Source organism: Melospiza melodia, chromosome 2 (assembly GCF_035770615.1).
Source record: "Melospiza melodia melodia isolate bMelMel2 chromosome 2, bMelMel2.pri, whole genome shotgun sequence".
Lineage (NCBI taxonomy): Eukaryota > Metazoa > Chordata > Aves > Passeriformes > Passerellidae > Melospiza > Melospiza melodia.
This window is the reverse complement of record NC_086195.1, coordinates 69,945,395-69,960,663: the sequence shown is the minus strand read 5'-3', so window position 1 is coordinate 69,960,663 and position 15,269 is coordinate 69,945,395. Positions and strand designations below refer to the sequence as shown.

The window sequence follows — 15,269 nt, the reverse complement described above, 5'->3', positions numbered from 1 at the left end:
CAATTTGCAAGCATTTCCAATTAAATGAAAACAGGAAAAAACTGTTATCCCCTATTTTCTTGAAGTTTCAGCCGAAGGCAGATCGCTGCCATTACTGATCCTGGGCCGCCACCTGGTGGCATTTGGGAAAAATAAATTCAAATTTCACTCGTCTATGGGGCCAAGGCTGCAGCACCGTCCTCCCTCCCCAGTGCTCCCGGAGGGCTGCAGGGTCGGATCCCTCCCTCTCACATCCCGACAGTCAGGCAGAAGGAGAGGCAGAGATTATGGGATTTGTCCAAGCCTTGTAGGCTGACTCTGGGACGATGTACACACCCCCAGTGTGTCTCTCCAAGGCAATGCTTATAAAGGAAAAGCCTTGCTGGGTCTCACTGGTGGATTTGCAGTCTGTTTTAGGTACATTTTTGTAGGTACATTCCCGAAGGTGAGAATACACAGCTCTCAACCAGTCAACATTGCCATACTCACAGCATAGGCATGAATTTGGAGAGAGCCCGTGATCCTCACTGTCCTGGGAGCCTGAGGCTTAGGAAAATGAAGCAGCCTGCCTATGGTCACGCAGAAGGACACCAGCTAAATTGATTAAATTGAATGAATTGAATCACAGAACCATCTGGGTTGGAAATGGTCACCTTTAAAGGTCACCAAGTCCACCTCCCCTGCAATGGGCAGGGACAACAATGAAAGGAGTAGCATTCTGAAAGATAATAAATATTACAGTGATTGGCCAAAAAGCAGGTCACATCACATTGTAAGGGTGGCAAAATATCACAATAGAAGAACTCTTGTGGCTTCACTGTAATTTTGCAATACCAATCTCATAAGAAATTAAATTCAGATCTCTAAATCACTTACTGTGCTTCCTGTCTGTAAGAAATTTAACCAATCTTCACTGATTAGAAATAGCAGCTTTGAGGGGACTATTTGTTCTTGCTAATCAGATTTGTCATGTTTTGAGAAACAAATGGGAAAAGTATTTCTGTAGGGAAATAGTTGTTTCTGAGGGATGAGACAAGAAAGAACAAACATAGAAAAACAGACATTTTTTCTGCAGTTCTTATAAAACTAAGGTGCCTGGGACCCTTCACTAGAAAATGGTACAAGATTAATGAGCCCTGTGCATGAAACTGTTTTTTTCTGAATATGGCAAAATGGATCCATAATACTTATTTGTGATTAAATAAATAACAAGGGCCTGACTGAGTGATTGCCTGGGGATATGTACAGAGTCTAATTTAGTAATAATTTCCATCCCTCTCTGCTCAATGAACAAATAAACAACTCTTGCATGACAAGTAAATGCTGATGCAACACTAGTAACATTAATTAGAACCTTATGGAAAAGGCCACTACAAAACAGAAAAAAATAGAGTTAAAAATTTTACTGTGGCTGTAACATACATTTGTAAATATATCCTGCTTAAAAAGAAAAGAAAATGGACTTTTAAATTTGTATTTGAACTTCTGGATTTTTGAATACAATGTACTGTGAAAGGCTTTGATCTCATCAGTCTCTGTTAGTCAGCCCTATTTTGCTGCATCTAACCAAAGAAAAATAAATTGCATAATTGTCCTGAAGAGACTTCTGTTTCTATTATTTGGGTTTCTTGTCAGTGCTCTTCCTGACACAGGCCTTTTACTTCTTTATCTCTTCATAAGGATAACTTTATAGGAATCTACTTGGATTTTCTTGCAATTCCCTAGAAACTTTCCACTTGGACAGCTCTTTAAAGCACTCTTGGGAGGAAAGGGTTAAAAGCAGCAGAGTGCAGAGGAGGATGTGAGATTCCAAGAGACCTTGCAGGTGGGAATGCTGAGCATGAGGCCTGGAGAATATCAGTGTGGGAATATACCCCTTAGATTATGCTCACTGCTGTCTGTCCTCTCTGTTTTGAGAAACAGGATTTCTGTTTAGAGATAACGTAGGTGTCTGAGGGACTTGGAGGCACTCTCAGGGACCTGCCTGAGCTCCCTGCTTTGGGAGAGAGAAGACCAGAGCTCAGAGATCACAAAAGGCACAGAGCTCACAGCATGGTGGCAAGCTCCATGTGCATGGGCCCTCAATAAGTGGGTGCAAAGAACAGCCCTGCCAGCCCTCAGGGTGGGCTCAGCCTGATGGTTCCTGTGCTCCCACTCCTGCGTCTGCCCAGGTGCTGCTTTGGGATCCCCTGGTTAGTGACGTAATGAAATAAATTTACTGTTTTGCATTTCAGATGTAGTCTTGTGGTGCTATGCCTGCCTGCCTGTGGGGACTCCCAACAGGACCCAAACACCCTTTACTTGCTCTTGCTCATTTTTTCTTACACTTTTAAGGAACAGGTCTAGATAAAATACACTGTTGTGATCCTCACGATGTCAGGTTACTGCCTCCCTTTGGTGATAACTTATCCAGATTTTCTATATATAGCAAAACACCTCCAGCCACCTCTTTACAACTTTTTACAAAACTTTGAAAGGTGTAAGGCAAATTCACTTTTCGTAGAATAGGCCAAGACAATCCAAAGCAATGTAGGAAAACCATATCCAGCTTTCTTATGAATTTAAACATTGACCAGGAAAGTGTTGAATGAACACATTACAAACCATCCAGGCTGAAGCCATCTTCCATTCTCAACTCTAACTAAATTACAGCCAGGGATGCAGGATTCACAGGGAAAGAAGGCACAACAGTGGGAAGCAGTGTGATACCGCAGCCTAGTGCATCCACCATTTATCTGGGATAAATAATTCCTGCATTTCAGCTCTTTGCCTTAAGGCTATTGTTGTGTTTCACATGAAACAGTCACATCTGCATCAATTTGGGATAGTTTTGTTTTTTTTTCTCCTGCAAGGAATGTGAATAATGTCAACGGATATTTAACTACATTTTCAAGGCTTTCATTGTTATTCAAATTTCTTTATATTCAGATTATTTCAGTCAGATGTTCAATTACTTGACAGAGCCTAAAACAGAAATGTTCTGGTTTTAAAATGTGTGATATCAATATATTCATGAATAAAAATTAAAAATCTGTTTTTGAGTCTAAGTATGCAAAATATAACCTCAGGCTAAAAAGTATTTAATCCAATAAAACTTGAAAAGAATTTCAGAGTGATCATCAAATTCATCAGAGGCAGAGAGATAATGAACATAACCTAATTCCTCTCCTTGTTGAAGTGAGCTATTTGCTAAGCACTTGAGTGCACACTAGATGGCAGCCTGAGCATAGATTATTTCATCCTACTGCTTTTTCTCCTCCAAGAAAAGGCGAAATTGAGAAATATCCTTGGACTCAGGTGTGTGTTTTGGGAAAACTGGAACTGGATGATGGGCCAAAATATGGGATGCTTAGGTCTGCAATGTTCTTAGGTCCTTGCTGAGGTGTCACTGTAGTGTAGGTAGCATTAAGTAGAGAAAAGTCTCATTCCCCGCTAAATGCAAGTAACAGCAGTAACAAATGCTCTAAAACCCAAATGCAAAATAACCAAAATATTCAGGAATAAACCGTTTGCAGCTCAGATTTCACAACATGGAAACGAGAAAAATTTCTTTGTGTGCCCCTTGCAGCATAGCCAAAGAACAAGATGCAGAAGCTGGTGAGGCCAGCCCAAGAGAACACTTACAGACAAGATCTGATCTCCCCGCTGCAGCTCTCCGCTGAGATCCGCTGGCCCACCTGCGAGGATGAAAGACACGAAAATGCCTTCCCCGTCTTCACCTCCCACAATGTTGAAACCAAGTCCTGTGGAGCCCTTGTGCAGGATGATTTTTCGAGGCTCTCTGTACAGAAACAAAATCATAATGTTTAGGCACTCTTACTGCATATGCATTTTTCATAGCATCTTAAGCATACTATATTTTGCCTAAGACACAATGGCCTGCTATTGTCTAAAGAAACCACATAACAGATGACCAAGCTGTTAACAGGTGAACAGGTAAGGTAGGAATCAACCAGCATTAATTTTTTTCCCTCATGGTTGAATTGAAACATCCCTATTAATTTCACCCCATTGGAGTCATCTTCACTATGTTAAGTGACAAATTTATTAAAAGGAAAAACAAAGCACTGAATGTATGTAATAATCTAATTTACAGCAATGTTATATATCCAGATATCCAATCTTTATATAGAACTTTTTTATTTTAAATTCTAGTCTTGCATTTGCAACAAATGAACAAAGAAAAAACTTACAACTCCAAGAAAAGCAATGGCAGCTGTGATCCTGACAGATTTGGAGCAAATAACATTTACATGAGCGAGCTAATTCAGCAGAATCTCATTAAAAACTTTGGTTTGACACTATCAGGATCTTGCATTTTTAAGTCACATTGCAGCTTTATCACTGAACCAGCCCAAGGGGTACCTGCTTTTTCCATGCTTTTTAAAAACTATTAATTATGATAGAAATCAATAAATAATAACAGGTATATCTCACACAGCTCCTTTCATCTGTAAATTGAAAATATGACCCAGAGGATGTAAACATAACATGCAATTTACTGATGGGAATACTTATTTCCAGAAATAGATAACTTTCCTAAGCAATCAAGGTAGCATCCTTGAGAGAGGATCCCAAATATTTTTGTTCCCAGTCTCTACATACGAGGCCTCAGAGCTGGCTCTCCCTTGGATACACAAGCACACACAACCACATATACATACACACACTCCATGTTTATTGGTACTTACCCCATTTCAAATCCCACTAAAATTTAATTTTCAGAAAAAGTGTAAATGCTGTTCAATTATGATGTATAAATTTTAAGCCCAGCCCTGCAAGTCTTCCAAACATACATATAGGTATCTGTGACTCCTCCCAGAGAAATAAGATGCTCATTCTTTAAGTTTACAAAAAAAAGCTGCCAGCAACAAAATCACACATTCTACAGAATGCTTCTTGTATAAAAGATTCAATATTTCCTCCATATTATAGCACCGTTCTGCATCACACAAATGGATCTTTCATTTCCGTTTTGTTTTTAAAGAACAGAGAAAAAAGGAAGAGAAGTGATTAAATTGAGCGATGCCTTATTTGATACAAGTTTAATCTTATGGACACGTGGAGACTTTATCTTGACATGATACTTCTGAAATCACAGGCAGTTGTTAATCTTTGCCCAGTGCTAAAATTCAAATGATATCCCCAGCTTGATTATGATGTTAAAGTAACATCTCAGTTTTCCGAAACAGAAGTGTCATATATTTGAAAGAGAAGACTAAAGCAACGTATTAGTCCTACTCCATACGGTCCTTCATCCCTTGACTTTCATAATGTTGTAAAGTCAGAAAACAGTTAAAAATACAGCTGTGAGCAAAAGATATATTGTATTGAATTTGTGTATTTTTGAAGTATTTTTAAGAATTAGAAAATAAAGGCAGAGGGTTGGTTTTTTTTTTGCATCACTGCTGTTGATTTGCCTTGTAGCAACTCCTTTAACACCTTGCTAAATATGCGCAGAGTAGACATAATGCAATCCAGAATCTAAGAAGTCTAAACAGGTTTTTAATTAGAAGTGTGGCCTGGGGGTTGGAGCAGAACTAGGACAGTGAGCTGAAAGCATTATTTCTCTTCTCCGTTTAGCCCATGCACTGCTGAGCGTTCTTGGCAACTCATTTGTTCTCCCAGCTTCATTTTCCTCATCCACAAAATGATACAGTGACACTTGTCATCTTCAAGCCCTACTCATCAGAAATACTTTGCAAGAGTTGAGCAGCTGCCATTTATTATTTACCAGAATATTGAGGAAAAAGAGGCAGCAAAGTCAAACCAATATATTTGCATGCTCTGCTGGTGGGAAATCAGAAGAGATCTTGTTCAAAATAAAAATGAGTACTTTCACATATGACAGGCAGCTTGGATCAAATTAGTTGAAAGCCAGGGCCATTGACAAAACTAGGTCAATACAACTGGGTATCTACTGAATAGTAAGCTGTGCAGCTCAACAAAATGTTGGCCCAGTTATTAATCCCTGTCTCTGATCAAGTCAGCAGATTTAGGCCTAAAGTGCTGCCAGTGCTGTTTTATAATGTTGGCCTTTTGACAGCAAAATTCACATTCTGCTCTTGGATGATTATGTTCAGAGGAAGTTCAGACAATAAGGGGAAAATGTCAGAAGCTGTGATTAGAATGCAATGGGTTTCTGCCCCTGCTCTTTTACCTAATCAGATCATTTTGATCATGACTCAGATTTGGCTGAATAGAGGCTGACCATCCTTAGCATGTCTTTGTTTTTCTTTCATGTCTGAGTACCCTGCAGAATCTGAAATGTGGACTCAAGAACACCTAAGTGCTGTTGTCATTATAAAAATAACCTTTAGCCCTTACTGTACTACAAAAGCTATAGGAAGTAGAATGTACGTGCCAATTCACCTTAATATAATAAATATGTTTTAAAAATATGCATTTGCATAGTGTACTTAGAATGACAACGAAGAAAAGGCCTAATGATGGTAAAAATGTTGATATAAAATTTATGAAGTAGGACAAGTATTTATTAAGGAAACCAACTACAATACTAGCCACTGCCCAAGTGATCTTTGAAAAGTGATGCAACAGTTAGTTACCTGCCAATGCTTTATCAAGACTCACTGAAATGTCTAAGCTGAAGATGAGGATGTTACATATTTTATCACCTGGTATAAAAGCTACAGTCAACCCTTAATGATATTTAAGGGGGTCTAAGAACAGCTGTTCCAATTTTTCTTGAATATGTGGGAAACAACAATAGGAAAAATTCCTTTGCCTCTGTGAAAAACCATTATTAATGTAGTTCCAGTACACATGAGAGAACTCAAGATAAAAAGCAGATAAATGCTGTAAAGGAGGTGATGGAATCAAACACTTAAAGATGACATGATGGTGGGAGAGTTGGGAACTGAAAGAAAAGTAACTCAAACGTGAATGATGCTTGCTTGTAGTTAATGCACTCAGAATGTCTACCTGCCTGCAGAAAACAGCAACTAAGGCAGAACTTATTTTAGGATGGGGGTGGTTGGGCACTGAACAGGCTTCCCAGGGAAGTGGTCACAGCACCAAGCCTGACAGAGCTCAAGGAGCATTTGGACAACAATCTCAGGCGCATGGTGTGACTCTTGGGGATGTCCTCTGCAGGGCCAGGATCTGGATTCACTGATCATTCTGGGTCCCTTCCAGCTCAGCTTGTTCTGTGAGGATGTTTTATTTGGATACAATAGATGGCACTCTATAGCCGCCCTGGAAAAGGGAGCAGTCTGACATACAGTGTTTCTGAAATTTATGTTTCAGGCTCCAGCTTTAACTATTTATCCCATTTACAATTTCTTCTGTGATAAATACAGCTGAAGGTAACTTTGTAGGTGCTAACAAAGCATACTAGCACTTTAATTTGGTGTGTGCATGTTTTATACCCTCCTGCAGCTCTGTACCACATACAAACAGAGCAGAGCAGCAGGGGAAATCAAGCAGAAATTAGAAAGGAGTGTGAGATGAAAACATTCCTGGACTGACAGAAGGCAGCAGAAGGGAGGGGAAAAAAAAAAGAGAAGGGAAAAAAGGAAAGAAAAAAGGAAAGAAGAGAGAAATCAGAATAAAGAGAAGCAGTGCCTCTGTAAAGAAGATCAGGGAAGGAAACAAAAAGGTAGGGAAAGAAGAAAGGAAGATTTACATTAATAGATCCAGGAGTAAAGAAGCAAATAAAGTGCTGCAATCCACACAAATTTACAGGCTGAGAAATCAATGGCACAATCAATTTGGATGGACTTGGTTACTTGCTTTGGGGAATGCATCAGATCAGATTCTGTAAATCACATTATAAACTGCAGACCTGATGTAAGAGTAAAGGATTACTAAATTAATATTTGAAAACAATAAGTAGCAACAAAATGTCAACACTTAAGAAAATGTCCTCTGTCATAAAAATGCAGTGACCAAAACCAAATCATAGTGCAGCATTTCTCTCCTTAGCAGGTTTGTTTGGTTTATGCATGTTTAATTTGATCACTATCTTAAAAACAGCAAGTGCTTTTTATTTACTACATTTTTACTGAATATTTGGTTTGATCAGTTTACTTTTAACAAACAGAAAATGACAAGAGAAAAAATGTGACTATTACTATCATTCTTCTATAGAGTGGAATCCATAGTAATTATAGATCTAATTTAAGAGATTAAAACTGGACTGATAAATGATGGGGAAGGGCTTTCTAAAAACAAGTAATTCTTATAATAATTAAATGAAAGAAAATCCATGATTAAATTGATTTTGTTGTGCTGCTGGCAACATTAAAGAAAAGAGTCAGTTTTAGTATTCATCTCAATTGATACAGCTCTGTCTTTGTTTCTTTTGTACCATCTATAAAATTGAAGTGCTGACACGTTTTGTGCTTTTTGAAATACCTACAGAAATTTTAAGCAACACTGGGTGCTTTCAAACATCAGACCCTAGGGATTTCTTCAGTTTTATACAATCGATGAGGTGTCTCAAATCTGCAGAGGCTTTAGAAATATGGCTTTGATCTTGATTTGGCTGCAGTTTTTTTGTTGTTATGGCTTCTAAAAACTTTTTTCTTTTTGTTGTTATTGTTGGTTTTTTGCCTTTCCTCCTTCCCCCAAACTGCCATTTTCTTCATAAAGGATGTTGAAAGCGTACATAAAGTCTTTGTTGCTTTGGTGTTATAGTAACACAGATCACAGAAAGCCTAGAAGAATATTTATCTTATTGTTTGCTTTAGGGTAGCATCAATATACAAGTGAGGGCCCACAACCTTTATACTCTTACATAGTGCAAGAAAACCCATCCCAGCTATTTGAATGAGCAAACAGCAGGAGGTGAAGTTGAAGTTATATTATCTGGGTGAAGTCACATTAGTATATCAAGGAGAAGAGCACACAGGGGATAGGACAACAGGAAATGGCTTTAAACTGAAACAGGGTGGATTTAGATTAAATACTAAGAGGAATATATCTACTGAGAGGCTGGGGAGGCACTGGCACAGGTTGCCCAGAGAAGCTGTGGATACCCAGCCCCTGCAAGTGTTCAAGGCCAGGCTGAATGGGCATTTGAGCAACCTGGTCTAGTGGGAGATGGGGTGGGGTTTGAACCTGATGATCTTTAAGTCCCTTCCAACCCAAGCCATTCTGTGATTCTCTGAAAGAACCCACACCAAATCTAAGGCAGCAAGGCCCCTTCTCCTAAGCAGTATAAATATGTTTGGCTTCTAACAATCCACAGTGTGAGCACTGAGTTACACTAGATTCATTTGGTAAATCAAGCCATTTCATTTTCACAACAATAATTCCAGTTTTCCTCTCATGCTTCAAAAAATTCTGATAAATACCTGTGTATTTATTTTTGGCAACCAAAGGACATTCACACTGGAAGAACCTAAAAAAAAGGTGATTCAAATAGATTGTTCATTCTTCACAGCACTGAACACAAGAAGATTGGAGGGACAGAGTATGTGCCAATGTGTGATGGTTTAAAATCTGATTACTCAAACAAGAGATGATATGAAATTCTAAGTGGTTGAAGGCCTGAAATATTCACACGCACCTTTGTAAAAGGCTTTGAGTTTTGGTGGAACCAAGCTTTCTTTGTATAGATTTTCTTTCATACTTCTACAACTTTTGTTTCACACAAATGAAAAATCTGTCTGTACTGCTCTCATCTATTGTTTTATTGTAATACCACTTCTACTGCACCTCAGCTTCTACTTTTCCCCTTGTTATTCCCTCTGAGGCTTGGCAAACTCTTTCCATTATGATGTGAAACATCTCCACCCTTTGCTTTTCCTCCCTGGCCCTCCCTCTCATGTGCCTTTATTGCAGTGACCAAAGCACCAGGACCTGGCAGTGGTAGGGGGCTACAGACCTTCCTTTCTCAGTTCCCAGTCCTTCATCACCTCGTGGCACCTGCGCACACCAGAATTACCCCTGGCCCTGTGAGGTCTCATCCCTGAGATTGACTTTAATCAGTGTCATCCTACTTTCAATTATTGTTGAAAATAACATAAAATAAGGAAGCCTTCCCCTTATCTATGGCTTTCATATTGACCATCACAGTCCAGAGGGGTAACTTTGCCTGCATAAACTGAAACAATGCTTTGGCCTTCTAACTGATTAGTGACTTACTTCATTTCACCAAATATTGGTATACTAACAACTAAGCACTCAGCCTTTAATAAAATGTACATTCATCAGATTACATAGTAAAATACCATTTTGCCTGTGATATTTAGGGTAACTAAAGTTACCTTATCTGCTTGAAAAAAGTATTTTGTTGATTTATTTGACTATGGATTCCTTGAATTTCTCATTCATTGATCAGGTAAAAGCAATGGTTTGTTCTAACTTTAATAATGACTACAATTTTAATGCATTTATTCTGCAAACATCATGCCTAAATTGCCACTAATTTTTATGTATCCTTAATACAAGGGAACTTACTGGGGGCCAGGCTTCAACATGACTAATGCATGTGTGATTGCACTGGGTTATATTTTGCAAGAGATTTTGTTCTGTAGGAAGACCTCTGTACTCTAGCAATCTTTCATTTTATCTTTTGTAGAGAAATTAAAGCCTGCACACCAGGACAAGTTTTCTGCTTGCAGATAGCAAGATGGAATTGGCATACAGGAATAATCTTTTTGATTTTAAAAACTGGACTGCATTTTTACAATGACACCTGACATTTACTTCAAATGCACAGTAGCCTGCCTCCTGGGTTTGAGAAATCTCATTGATTTTTAGAGAGATAATGTAGGACAGCCAATATAGCTATCCTTCAGCTCTATAAGGGATATGATTATTCCTGTCTGATAGTTCATTTATTCTTTGTCTCACATAATCACTTATCTCTCTTCCCTGTTCCAGGAGGTATATTATTTACATGCTAATAATCAAAATAAATACTGAAAACCGAATCTCTGTACCATCTTATATACCCAGCACAGACAACTCCATACTAGAAAGGTTTGCTTTGCATCTTGCTTTTAAAAACTATTGGTTCCATAGTGAAACCACTGTTGTAAAAACTATTACTTACAGCATTCAATAGCTCTATTCACCATGAATGCTCCAGCTTTACAGTTTGTAAACAAAGCTAGATGAGATGGAATGGTGAGAGGCAACAGAATTGCATTACCAAGAGACAGGAAGTATTCAAATGCTCAGAGAATACCTAAAAATAGCAGTGCCTCTAAGCCATGTCTGGAAATATCAATACACAGGCCGCTAGGAGCAAGCATCTCAAATTACTTTATAGAAGACGCTTCTGAAACTAAAACCATTCTGTAATATCTGTACTGTTCAGAATAAAAATTCTTATCCTTAGTCATGGTTCAAATGCTGTTTATTTATGTATAAATATTTTTAAATGTATTTCAGATGCTCAGACACATTGCGAAGTCAAAAAGACTTGATCAAATAAGTTGAAATCCCAGTTTCTAAGAGTTGGCTGGTAGCATACAAAATTCAATTTAGTGTGGATGCCAAAAGCAGAGAGAATAGCTGTCAAACATCACTAACATTAAAGCTTTGTGTGCTAGTATGGCAGGATTTCAAAAAACACAAGGGCTGTTTTCAACCAATATTTTGGATAGTCACAGCTAAGATTGTTCATTAAAATCACTTCAAAAAACTCAAAATAACAATATTTTCAAATTAAAACATTAGGGTTTTCTTGGTTTTTAAAGCATGAAAATAAAGCATTAGGGAAGTTGCTAATGAAGACCTCCAACACCTCTGAAGTTCATGCCTTTATATACAGAATAAATCTGTACACCTCATATACAGTTATTGCACTGTGAAGAATATATGGCTTGAATATATTGGGAAAAAATCTTTAAAGATGTCTTTATTTTTCCCACCTGGTCATTCATGTTGTTGCTGGACATGAAGTCCACAAAAGCCCTCTCTACTAAAAAATTAAATGGTTTTATGTGTTCATCTATCACCTCGTTGAAAAAAGCTATTCAAATTCTTTAAAAATCTATTCTGGCCAGCTCTATTATAATATATTTCAACAGGGTGGAAAGGACTAAATGCCAGCAAATGCAATTCTCTCTGTATTTCTTTAACCCTCCTAGATTTAATTTTTCATTCATAGGACCCAATAATTATATCACTTCAGTGACTCCACAGTCAGTCAGAGAGAGCCAGCACGCAGGGTACAAATGTCAGTGTGTGCCAGGGATGCCTTGCAGGTAAAGCAGCTGTTTAAAAAGTACATCCCAAAACCAATTTAGTGATTCTCCTAAATACAGGATCCTTCTGATAGGAACACAGTTCCTAAAAGAGAAAAATAACTTTGTTTTGACCTCAAATTCTATTAGCTGTAAACATAGCAGCATGGACTCCACAAAAACATTAGAATAAATCGAGCTGTAACATAATGAAATATTTAGGGCTGAGCTGATTACTCATTTCTGCTCAGCAGTGGAATAGGTTAACAGTCCCACTTTCCTATGTGAAATGAAATATGATGCAGTGTAAGTTGATTGGTAATAATTACAAGCTGATCATCTTCTACCTCCTGAGCAACAGGAGACCTGTGGCATCAATTGCAGATTTTCTGTTCTGTAATGATTCACACACAATATATGCAAGTTGTCTGTGTGGCCAGTACAGATTCTGCAATTTATCTAAAAATTCATTTAGAAAGACTGATTTCCATATTTAAGTAGGAGTTTAAAGCTACAGGATGATTCCTGAATTAGTCCAGTAGACCAAGACAGAGACATCATAAAAGAATTTCCTTCCTTAAGTCTCAACTGAGCAAATTATTTTTTTCTCCCCCTCCCCCTCTTTTTTACCACCCAAATTTTCTTGAAGCTCAGTTTTATTTCAAACATCAATTTATTCATGTGATGATTTGAAGAAGAGTCAGGGGAATTTATTATGACTCTCTCTTTGGATTAGAGAGATGAAGAAAAGAAATTTTAAAGGAGGGTGTTTAAGCACTGAGACTGCTAGTCCAGGGCCTGAGCAATCTCCAGGTTTTTGATAGTCATAGTTTCCCTGGACAAGATCCGGAGCAACCTACTTTAAAATTGGTCCTGTTTTGAGCATTATGGCTGGATGACAATTAAGGCTTTATTTATAGAACTATCTTCCAGATGATAGCCCTTGAGCCACATGCACTTTTCCTGCATAATTCCATTATTCAATCTAATTTTCAATGACTAATTACCATAGCTGTTTTACATATTTTAAATAATTATATTTTGAAATCATAGATATAGGTAAGAAATTAAAAATTTGGACTTTTGAGAAAACTACTTCAGACTTCACTTAGGACAGGATTATTTTACACAGTGACCAATTTATTTTCTGACTGTGCCACAGCAAATTGTAACAGAAACTAAAAGACAACAAGACGACATCTTTCCTCTGTGGAAACTGTATAGTCTCACTTCTATCACAGGAAAGAAAAGCTTTGAAATATGAATTGAGAGCAGCCAATCATAGGTTATTACCCATGCCTACAGAGTTCCACATCTCTATGGGAGGGAATAAAAAAGAATTGACATTTTTTTAGACTATGCCAGTCAGTGCAAACAAAATCTGTGTTCTTGTGTTAAATATGAGCCATTCTAATACTGTAAAGATGCAAGAATATTATCTGTAGTTGTGCATTATTTGCATTTTACACCACTGTCTCAGTTAAAATTGAAGCTGCTGTGTACCCAGAGCTGTGTTCTACAGTTAACACACTCATGTACATGGATATTCACCAGCACAGTGCTAATATTTTCTATCAGTACTTCGTCATCCTTAGTTTTGAACACTGATTTGTCAAACAGAACTCACGCATACATTAAGAAAACAGAGTAAGACTTCACTGGGCTTTTCCATGATAAGTGGGAAGATTTTACAGCTAACACAAGTAAATATTAATACTAGTCAAGTGAGATGAATTGAAGAAATGTATCCAATATATCTCCATGACAGATACTCTCATCTCCATGAAAACCAAACCTTCCAGTGTAAGTACCAAGAAAGGATCAGCACTAATTTGAAACCTCATTGCTTCATCTCACAGACTTAAACACCACATCTAATGAGGAGCCCTGTGTGTGTGGGTAGCTCAGGGGTACCTGACACCTCTACAGCAGCTTCAACAGAGAATCATCTTACCCTTCCACAGAAATGGTCCGCTGCAAGCTCACTGTGGGCGGACGCGTTGCAGTGCTGTGCTGGGAATGACTGGACGGCCAAGGAAGAATAAAGAAAAGCATTTGTTAAAGAAATAGAAGTTGCTCTTGCTCTTATTGTCTTTAGCAGTTTAGCTAATGCCAAAATAGATACAACAATCAGATTGTTTTACACGTGTCTAAAGCATTTTGATCTCAGTGCTGCTCATTTGTTCAAAAAGGGCTTAATTGTACAATTTCTCTTGTTTAAATTCAGCTTTCATTTCTCATTAAGAGCAGAAAATGAAGATAACTCCCCCTTATCTTTCCCACTCATTTTTTAAATACATATAGATTCACACACAGAGTTTAGTAATTTAAAATAACTTAAATGCTAATTATTCCACTAAATATACTAAACATTCAATGCAAATTTAATTTTAGAGCAGAAGGTAAAACAGCAAATGATAATGTAATCAATCTAATTCTCAGTGTTTCTCAGTAAAAGAGGACATGCATTCCTTAGAGTTGCATCTTGATGTAACTTCAGCACTAGCTCTATCAGATTTTAAGCAGCTTGAGTCTTTCCACATGGATTTTTATTAATCTAGGACACAACATTTGGGAAAAAACAGGGTATTTTTTTCTATAGCAAACCACAGACTTTCTGAAAAAAACCTTTTTGATTGATTCTGATTTTTGAGGTCTAATGGCTTCCCATATGTTATACTGACATGACTAAGAAACCAGACGAACAATTATTCTGTCAAAAATACACAGTATGTGCTAATTTCAGTATTATACTATGGTAGAATAGTATTGTAAATACAAATGGATAAAACAGAGCATCAGTCAAAGGCAGTTTTTTATAATATAATAAATTGTACTCCTTATCCAAGACATCCTGTTTAAATAAGATATTAAAAAGTAGAAGCATCTGGGTGTATTTTCTGATTAGTTAAAATTACTACAGCACATAAGTGAGGCCCAGTATTAATAATGCAAAGTACACAATAAAAAGAAATCTTTATGTCAGTTTTATATCACTAATTCTAATAACTGAAGACTTTGTCTTGCTTTGAAGCTTTGCATATATCTCAAGCTGCTTGTTCAGAAGCAACACATCTTATTTTCAATAAAAGCACTTCATTTGACATTAGTGCGCAACACATCTCTTTT

The 15,269-nt window shown here is 37.5% G+C and overlaps 1 protein-coding gene across 22 annotated transcripts in view; it reads right to left on the bottom strand.

Annotated features, from left to right (window-relative positions):
- The window catches only part of DLG2 (discs large MAGUK scaffold protein 2), a 984,895-nt gene that overhangs the window by 212,296 nt on the left and 757,330 nt on the right, over positions 1-15,269 (bottom strand). For 19 of the 22 annotated variants that reach the window (XM_063148780.1, XM_063148803.1, XM_063148779.1 and 16 more), the window contains 2 exons: positions 14,095-14,163; positions 3,604-3,760 (listed from right to left, as the gene is read on the bottom strand). In XM_063148780.1, coding sequence (XP_063004850.1) covers positions 3,604-3,760; positions 14,095-14,163 — 226 coding nt within the window. The remainder of the gene's footprint in view (positions 1-3,603; positions 3,761-14,094; positions 14,164-15,269) is intronic. The other 3 variants (XM_063148784.1, XM_063148789.1, XM_063148793.1) reach the window with 1 other exon arrangement.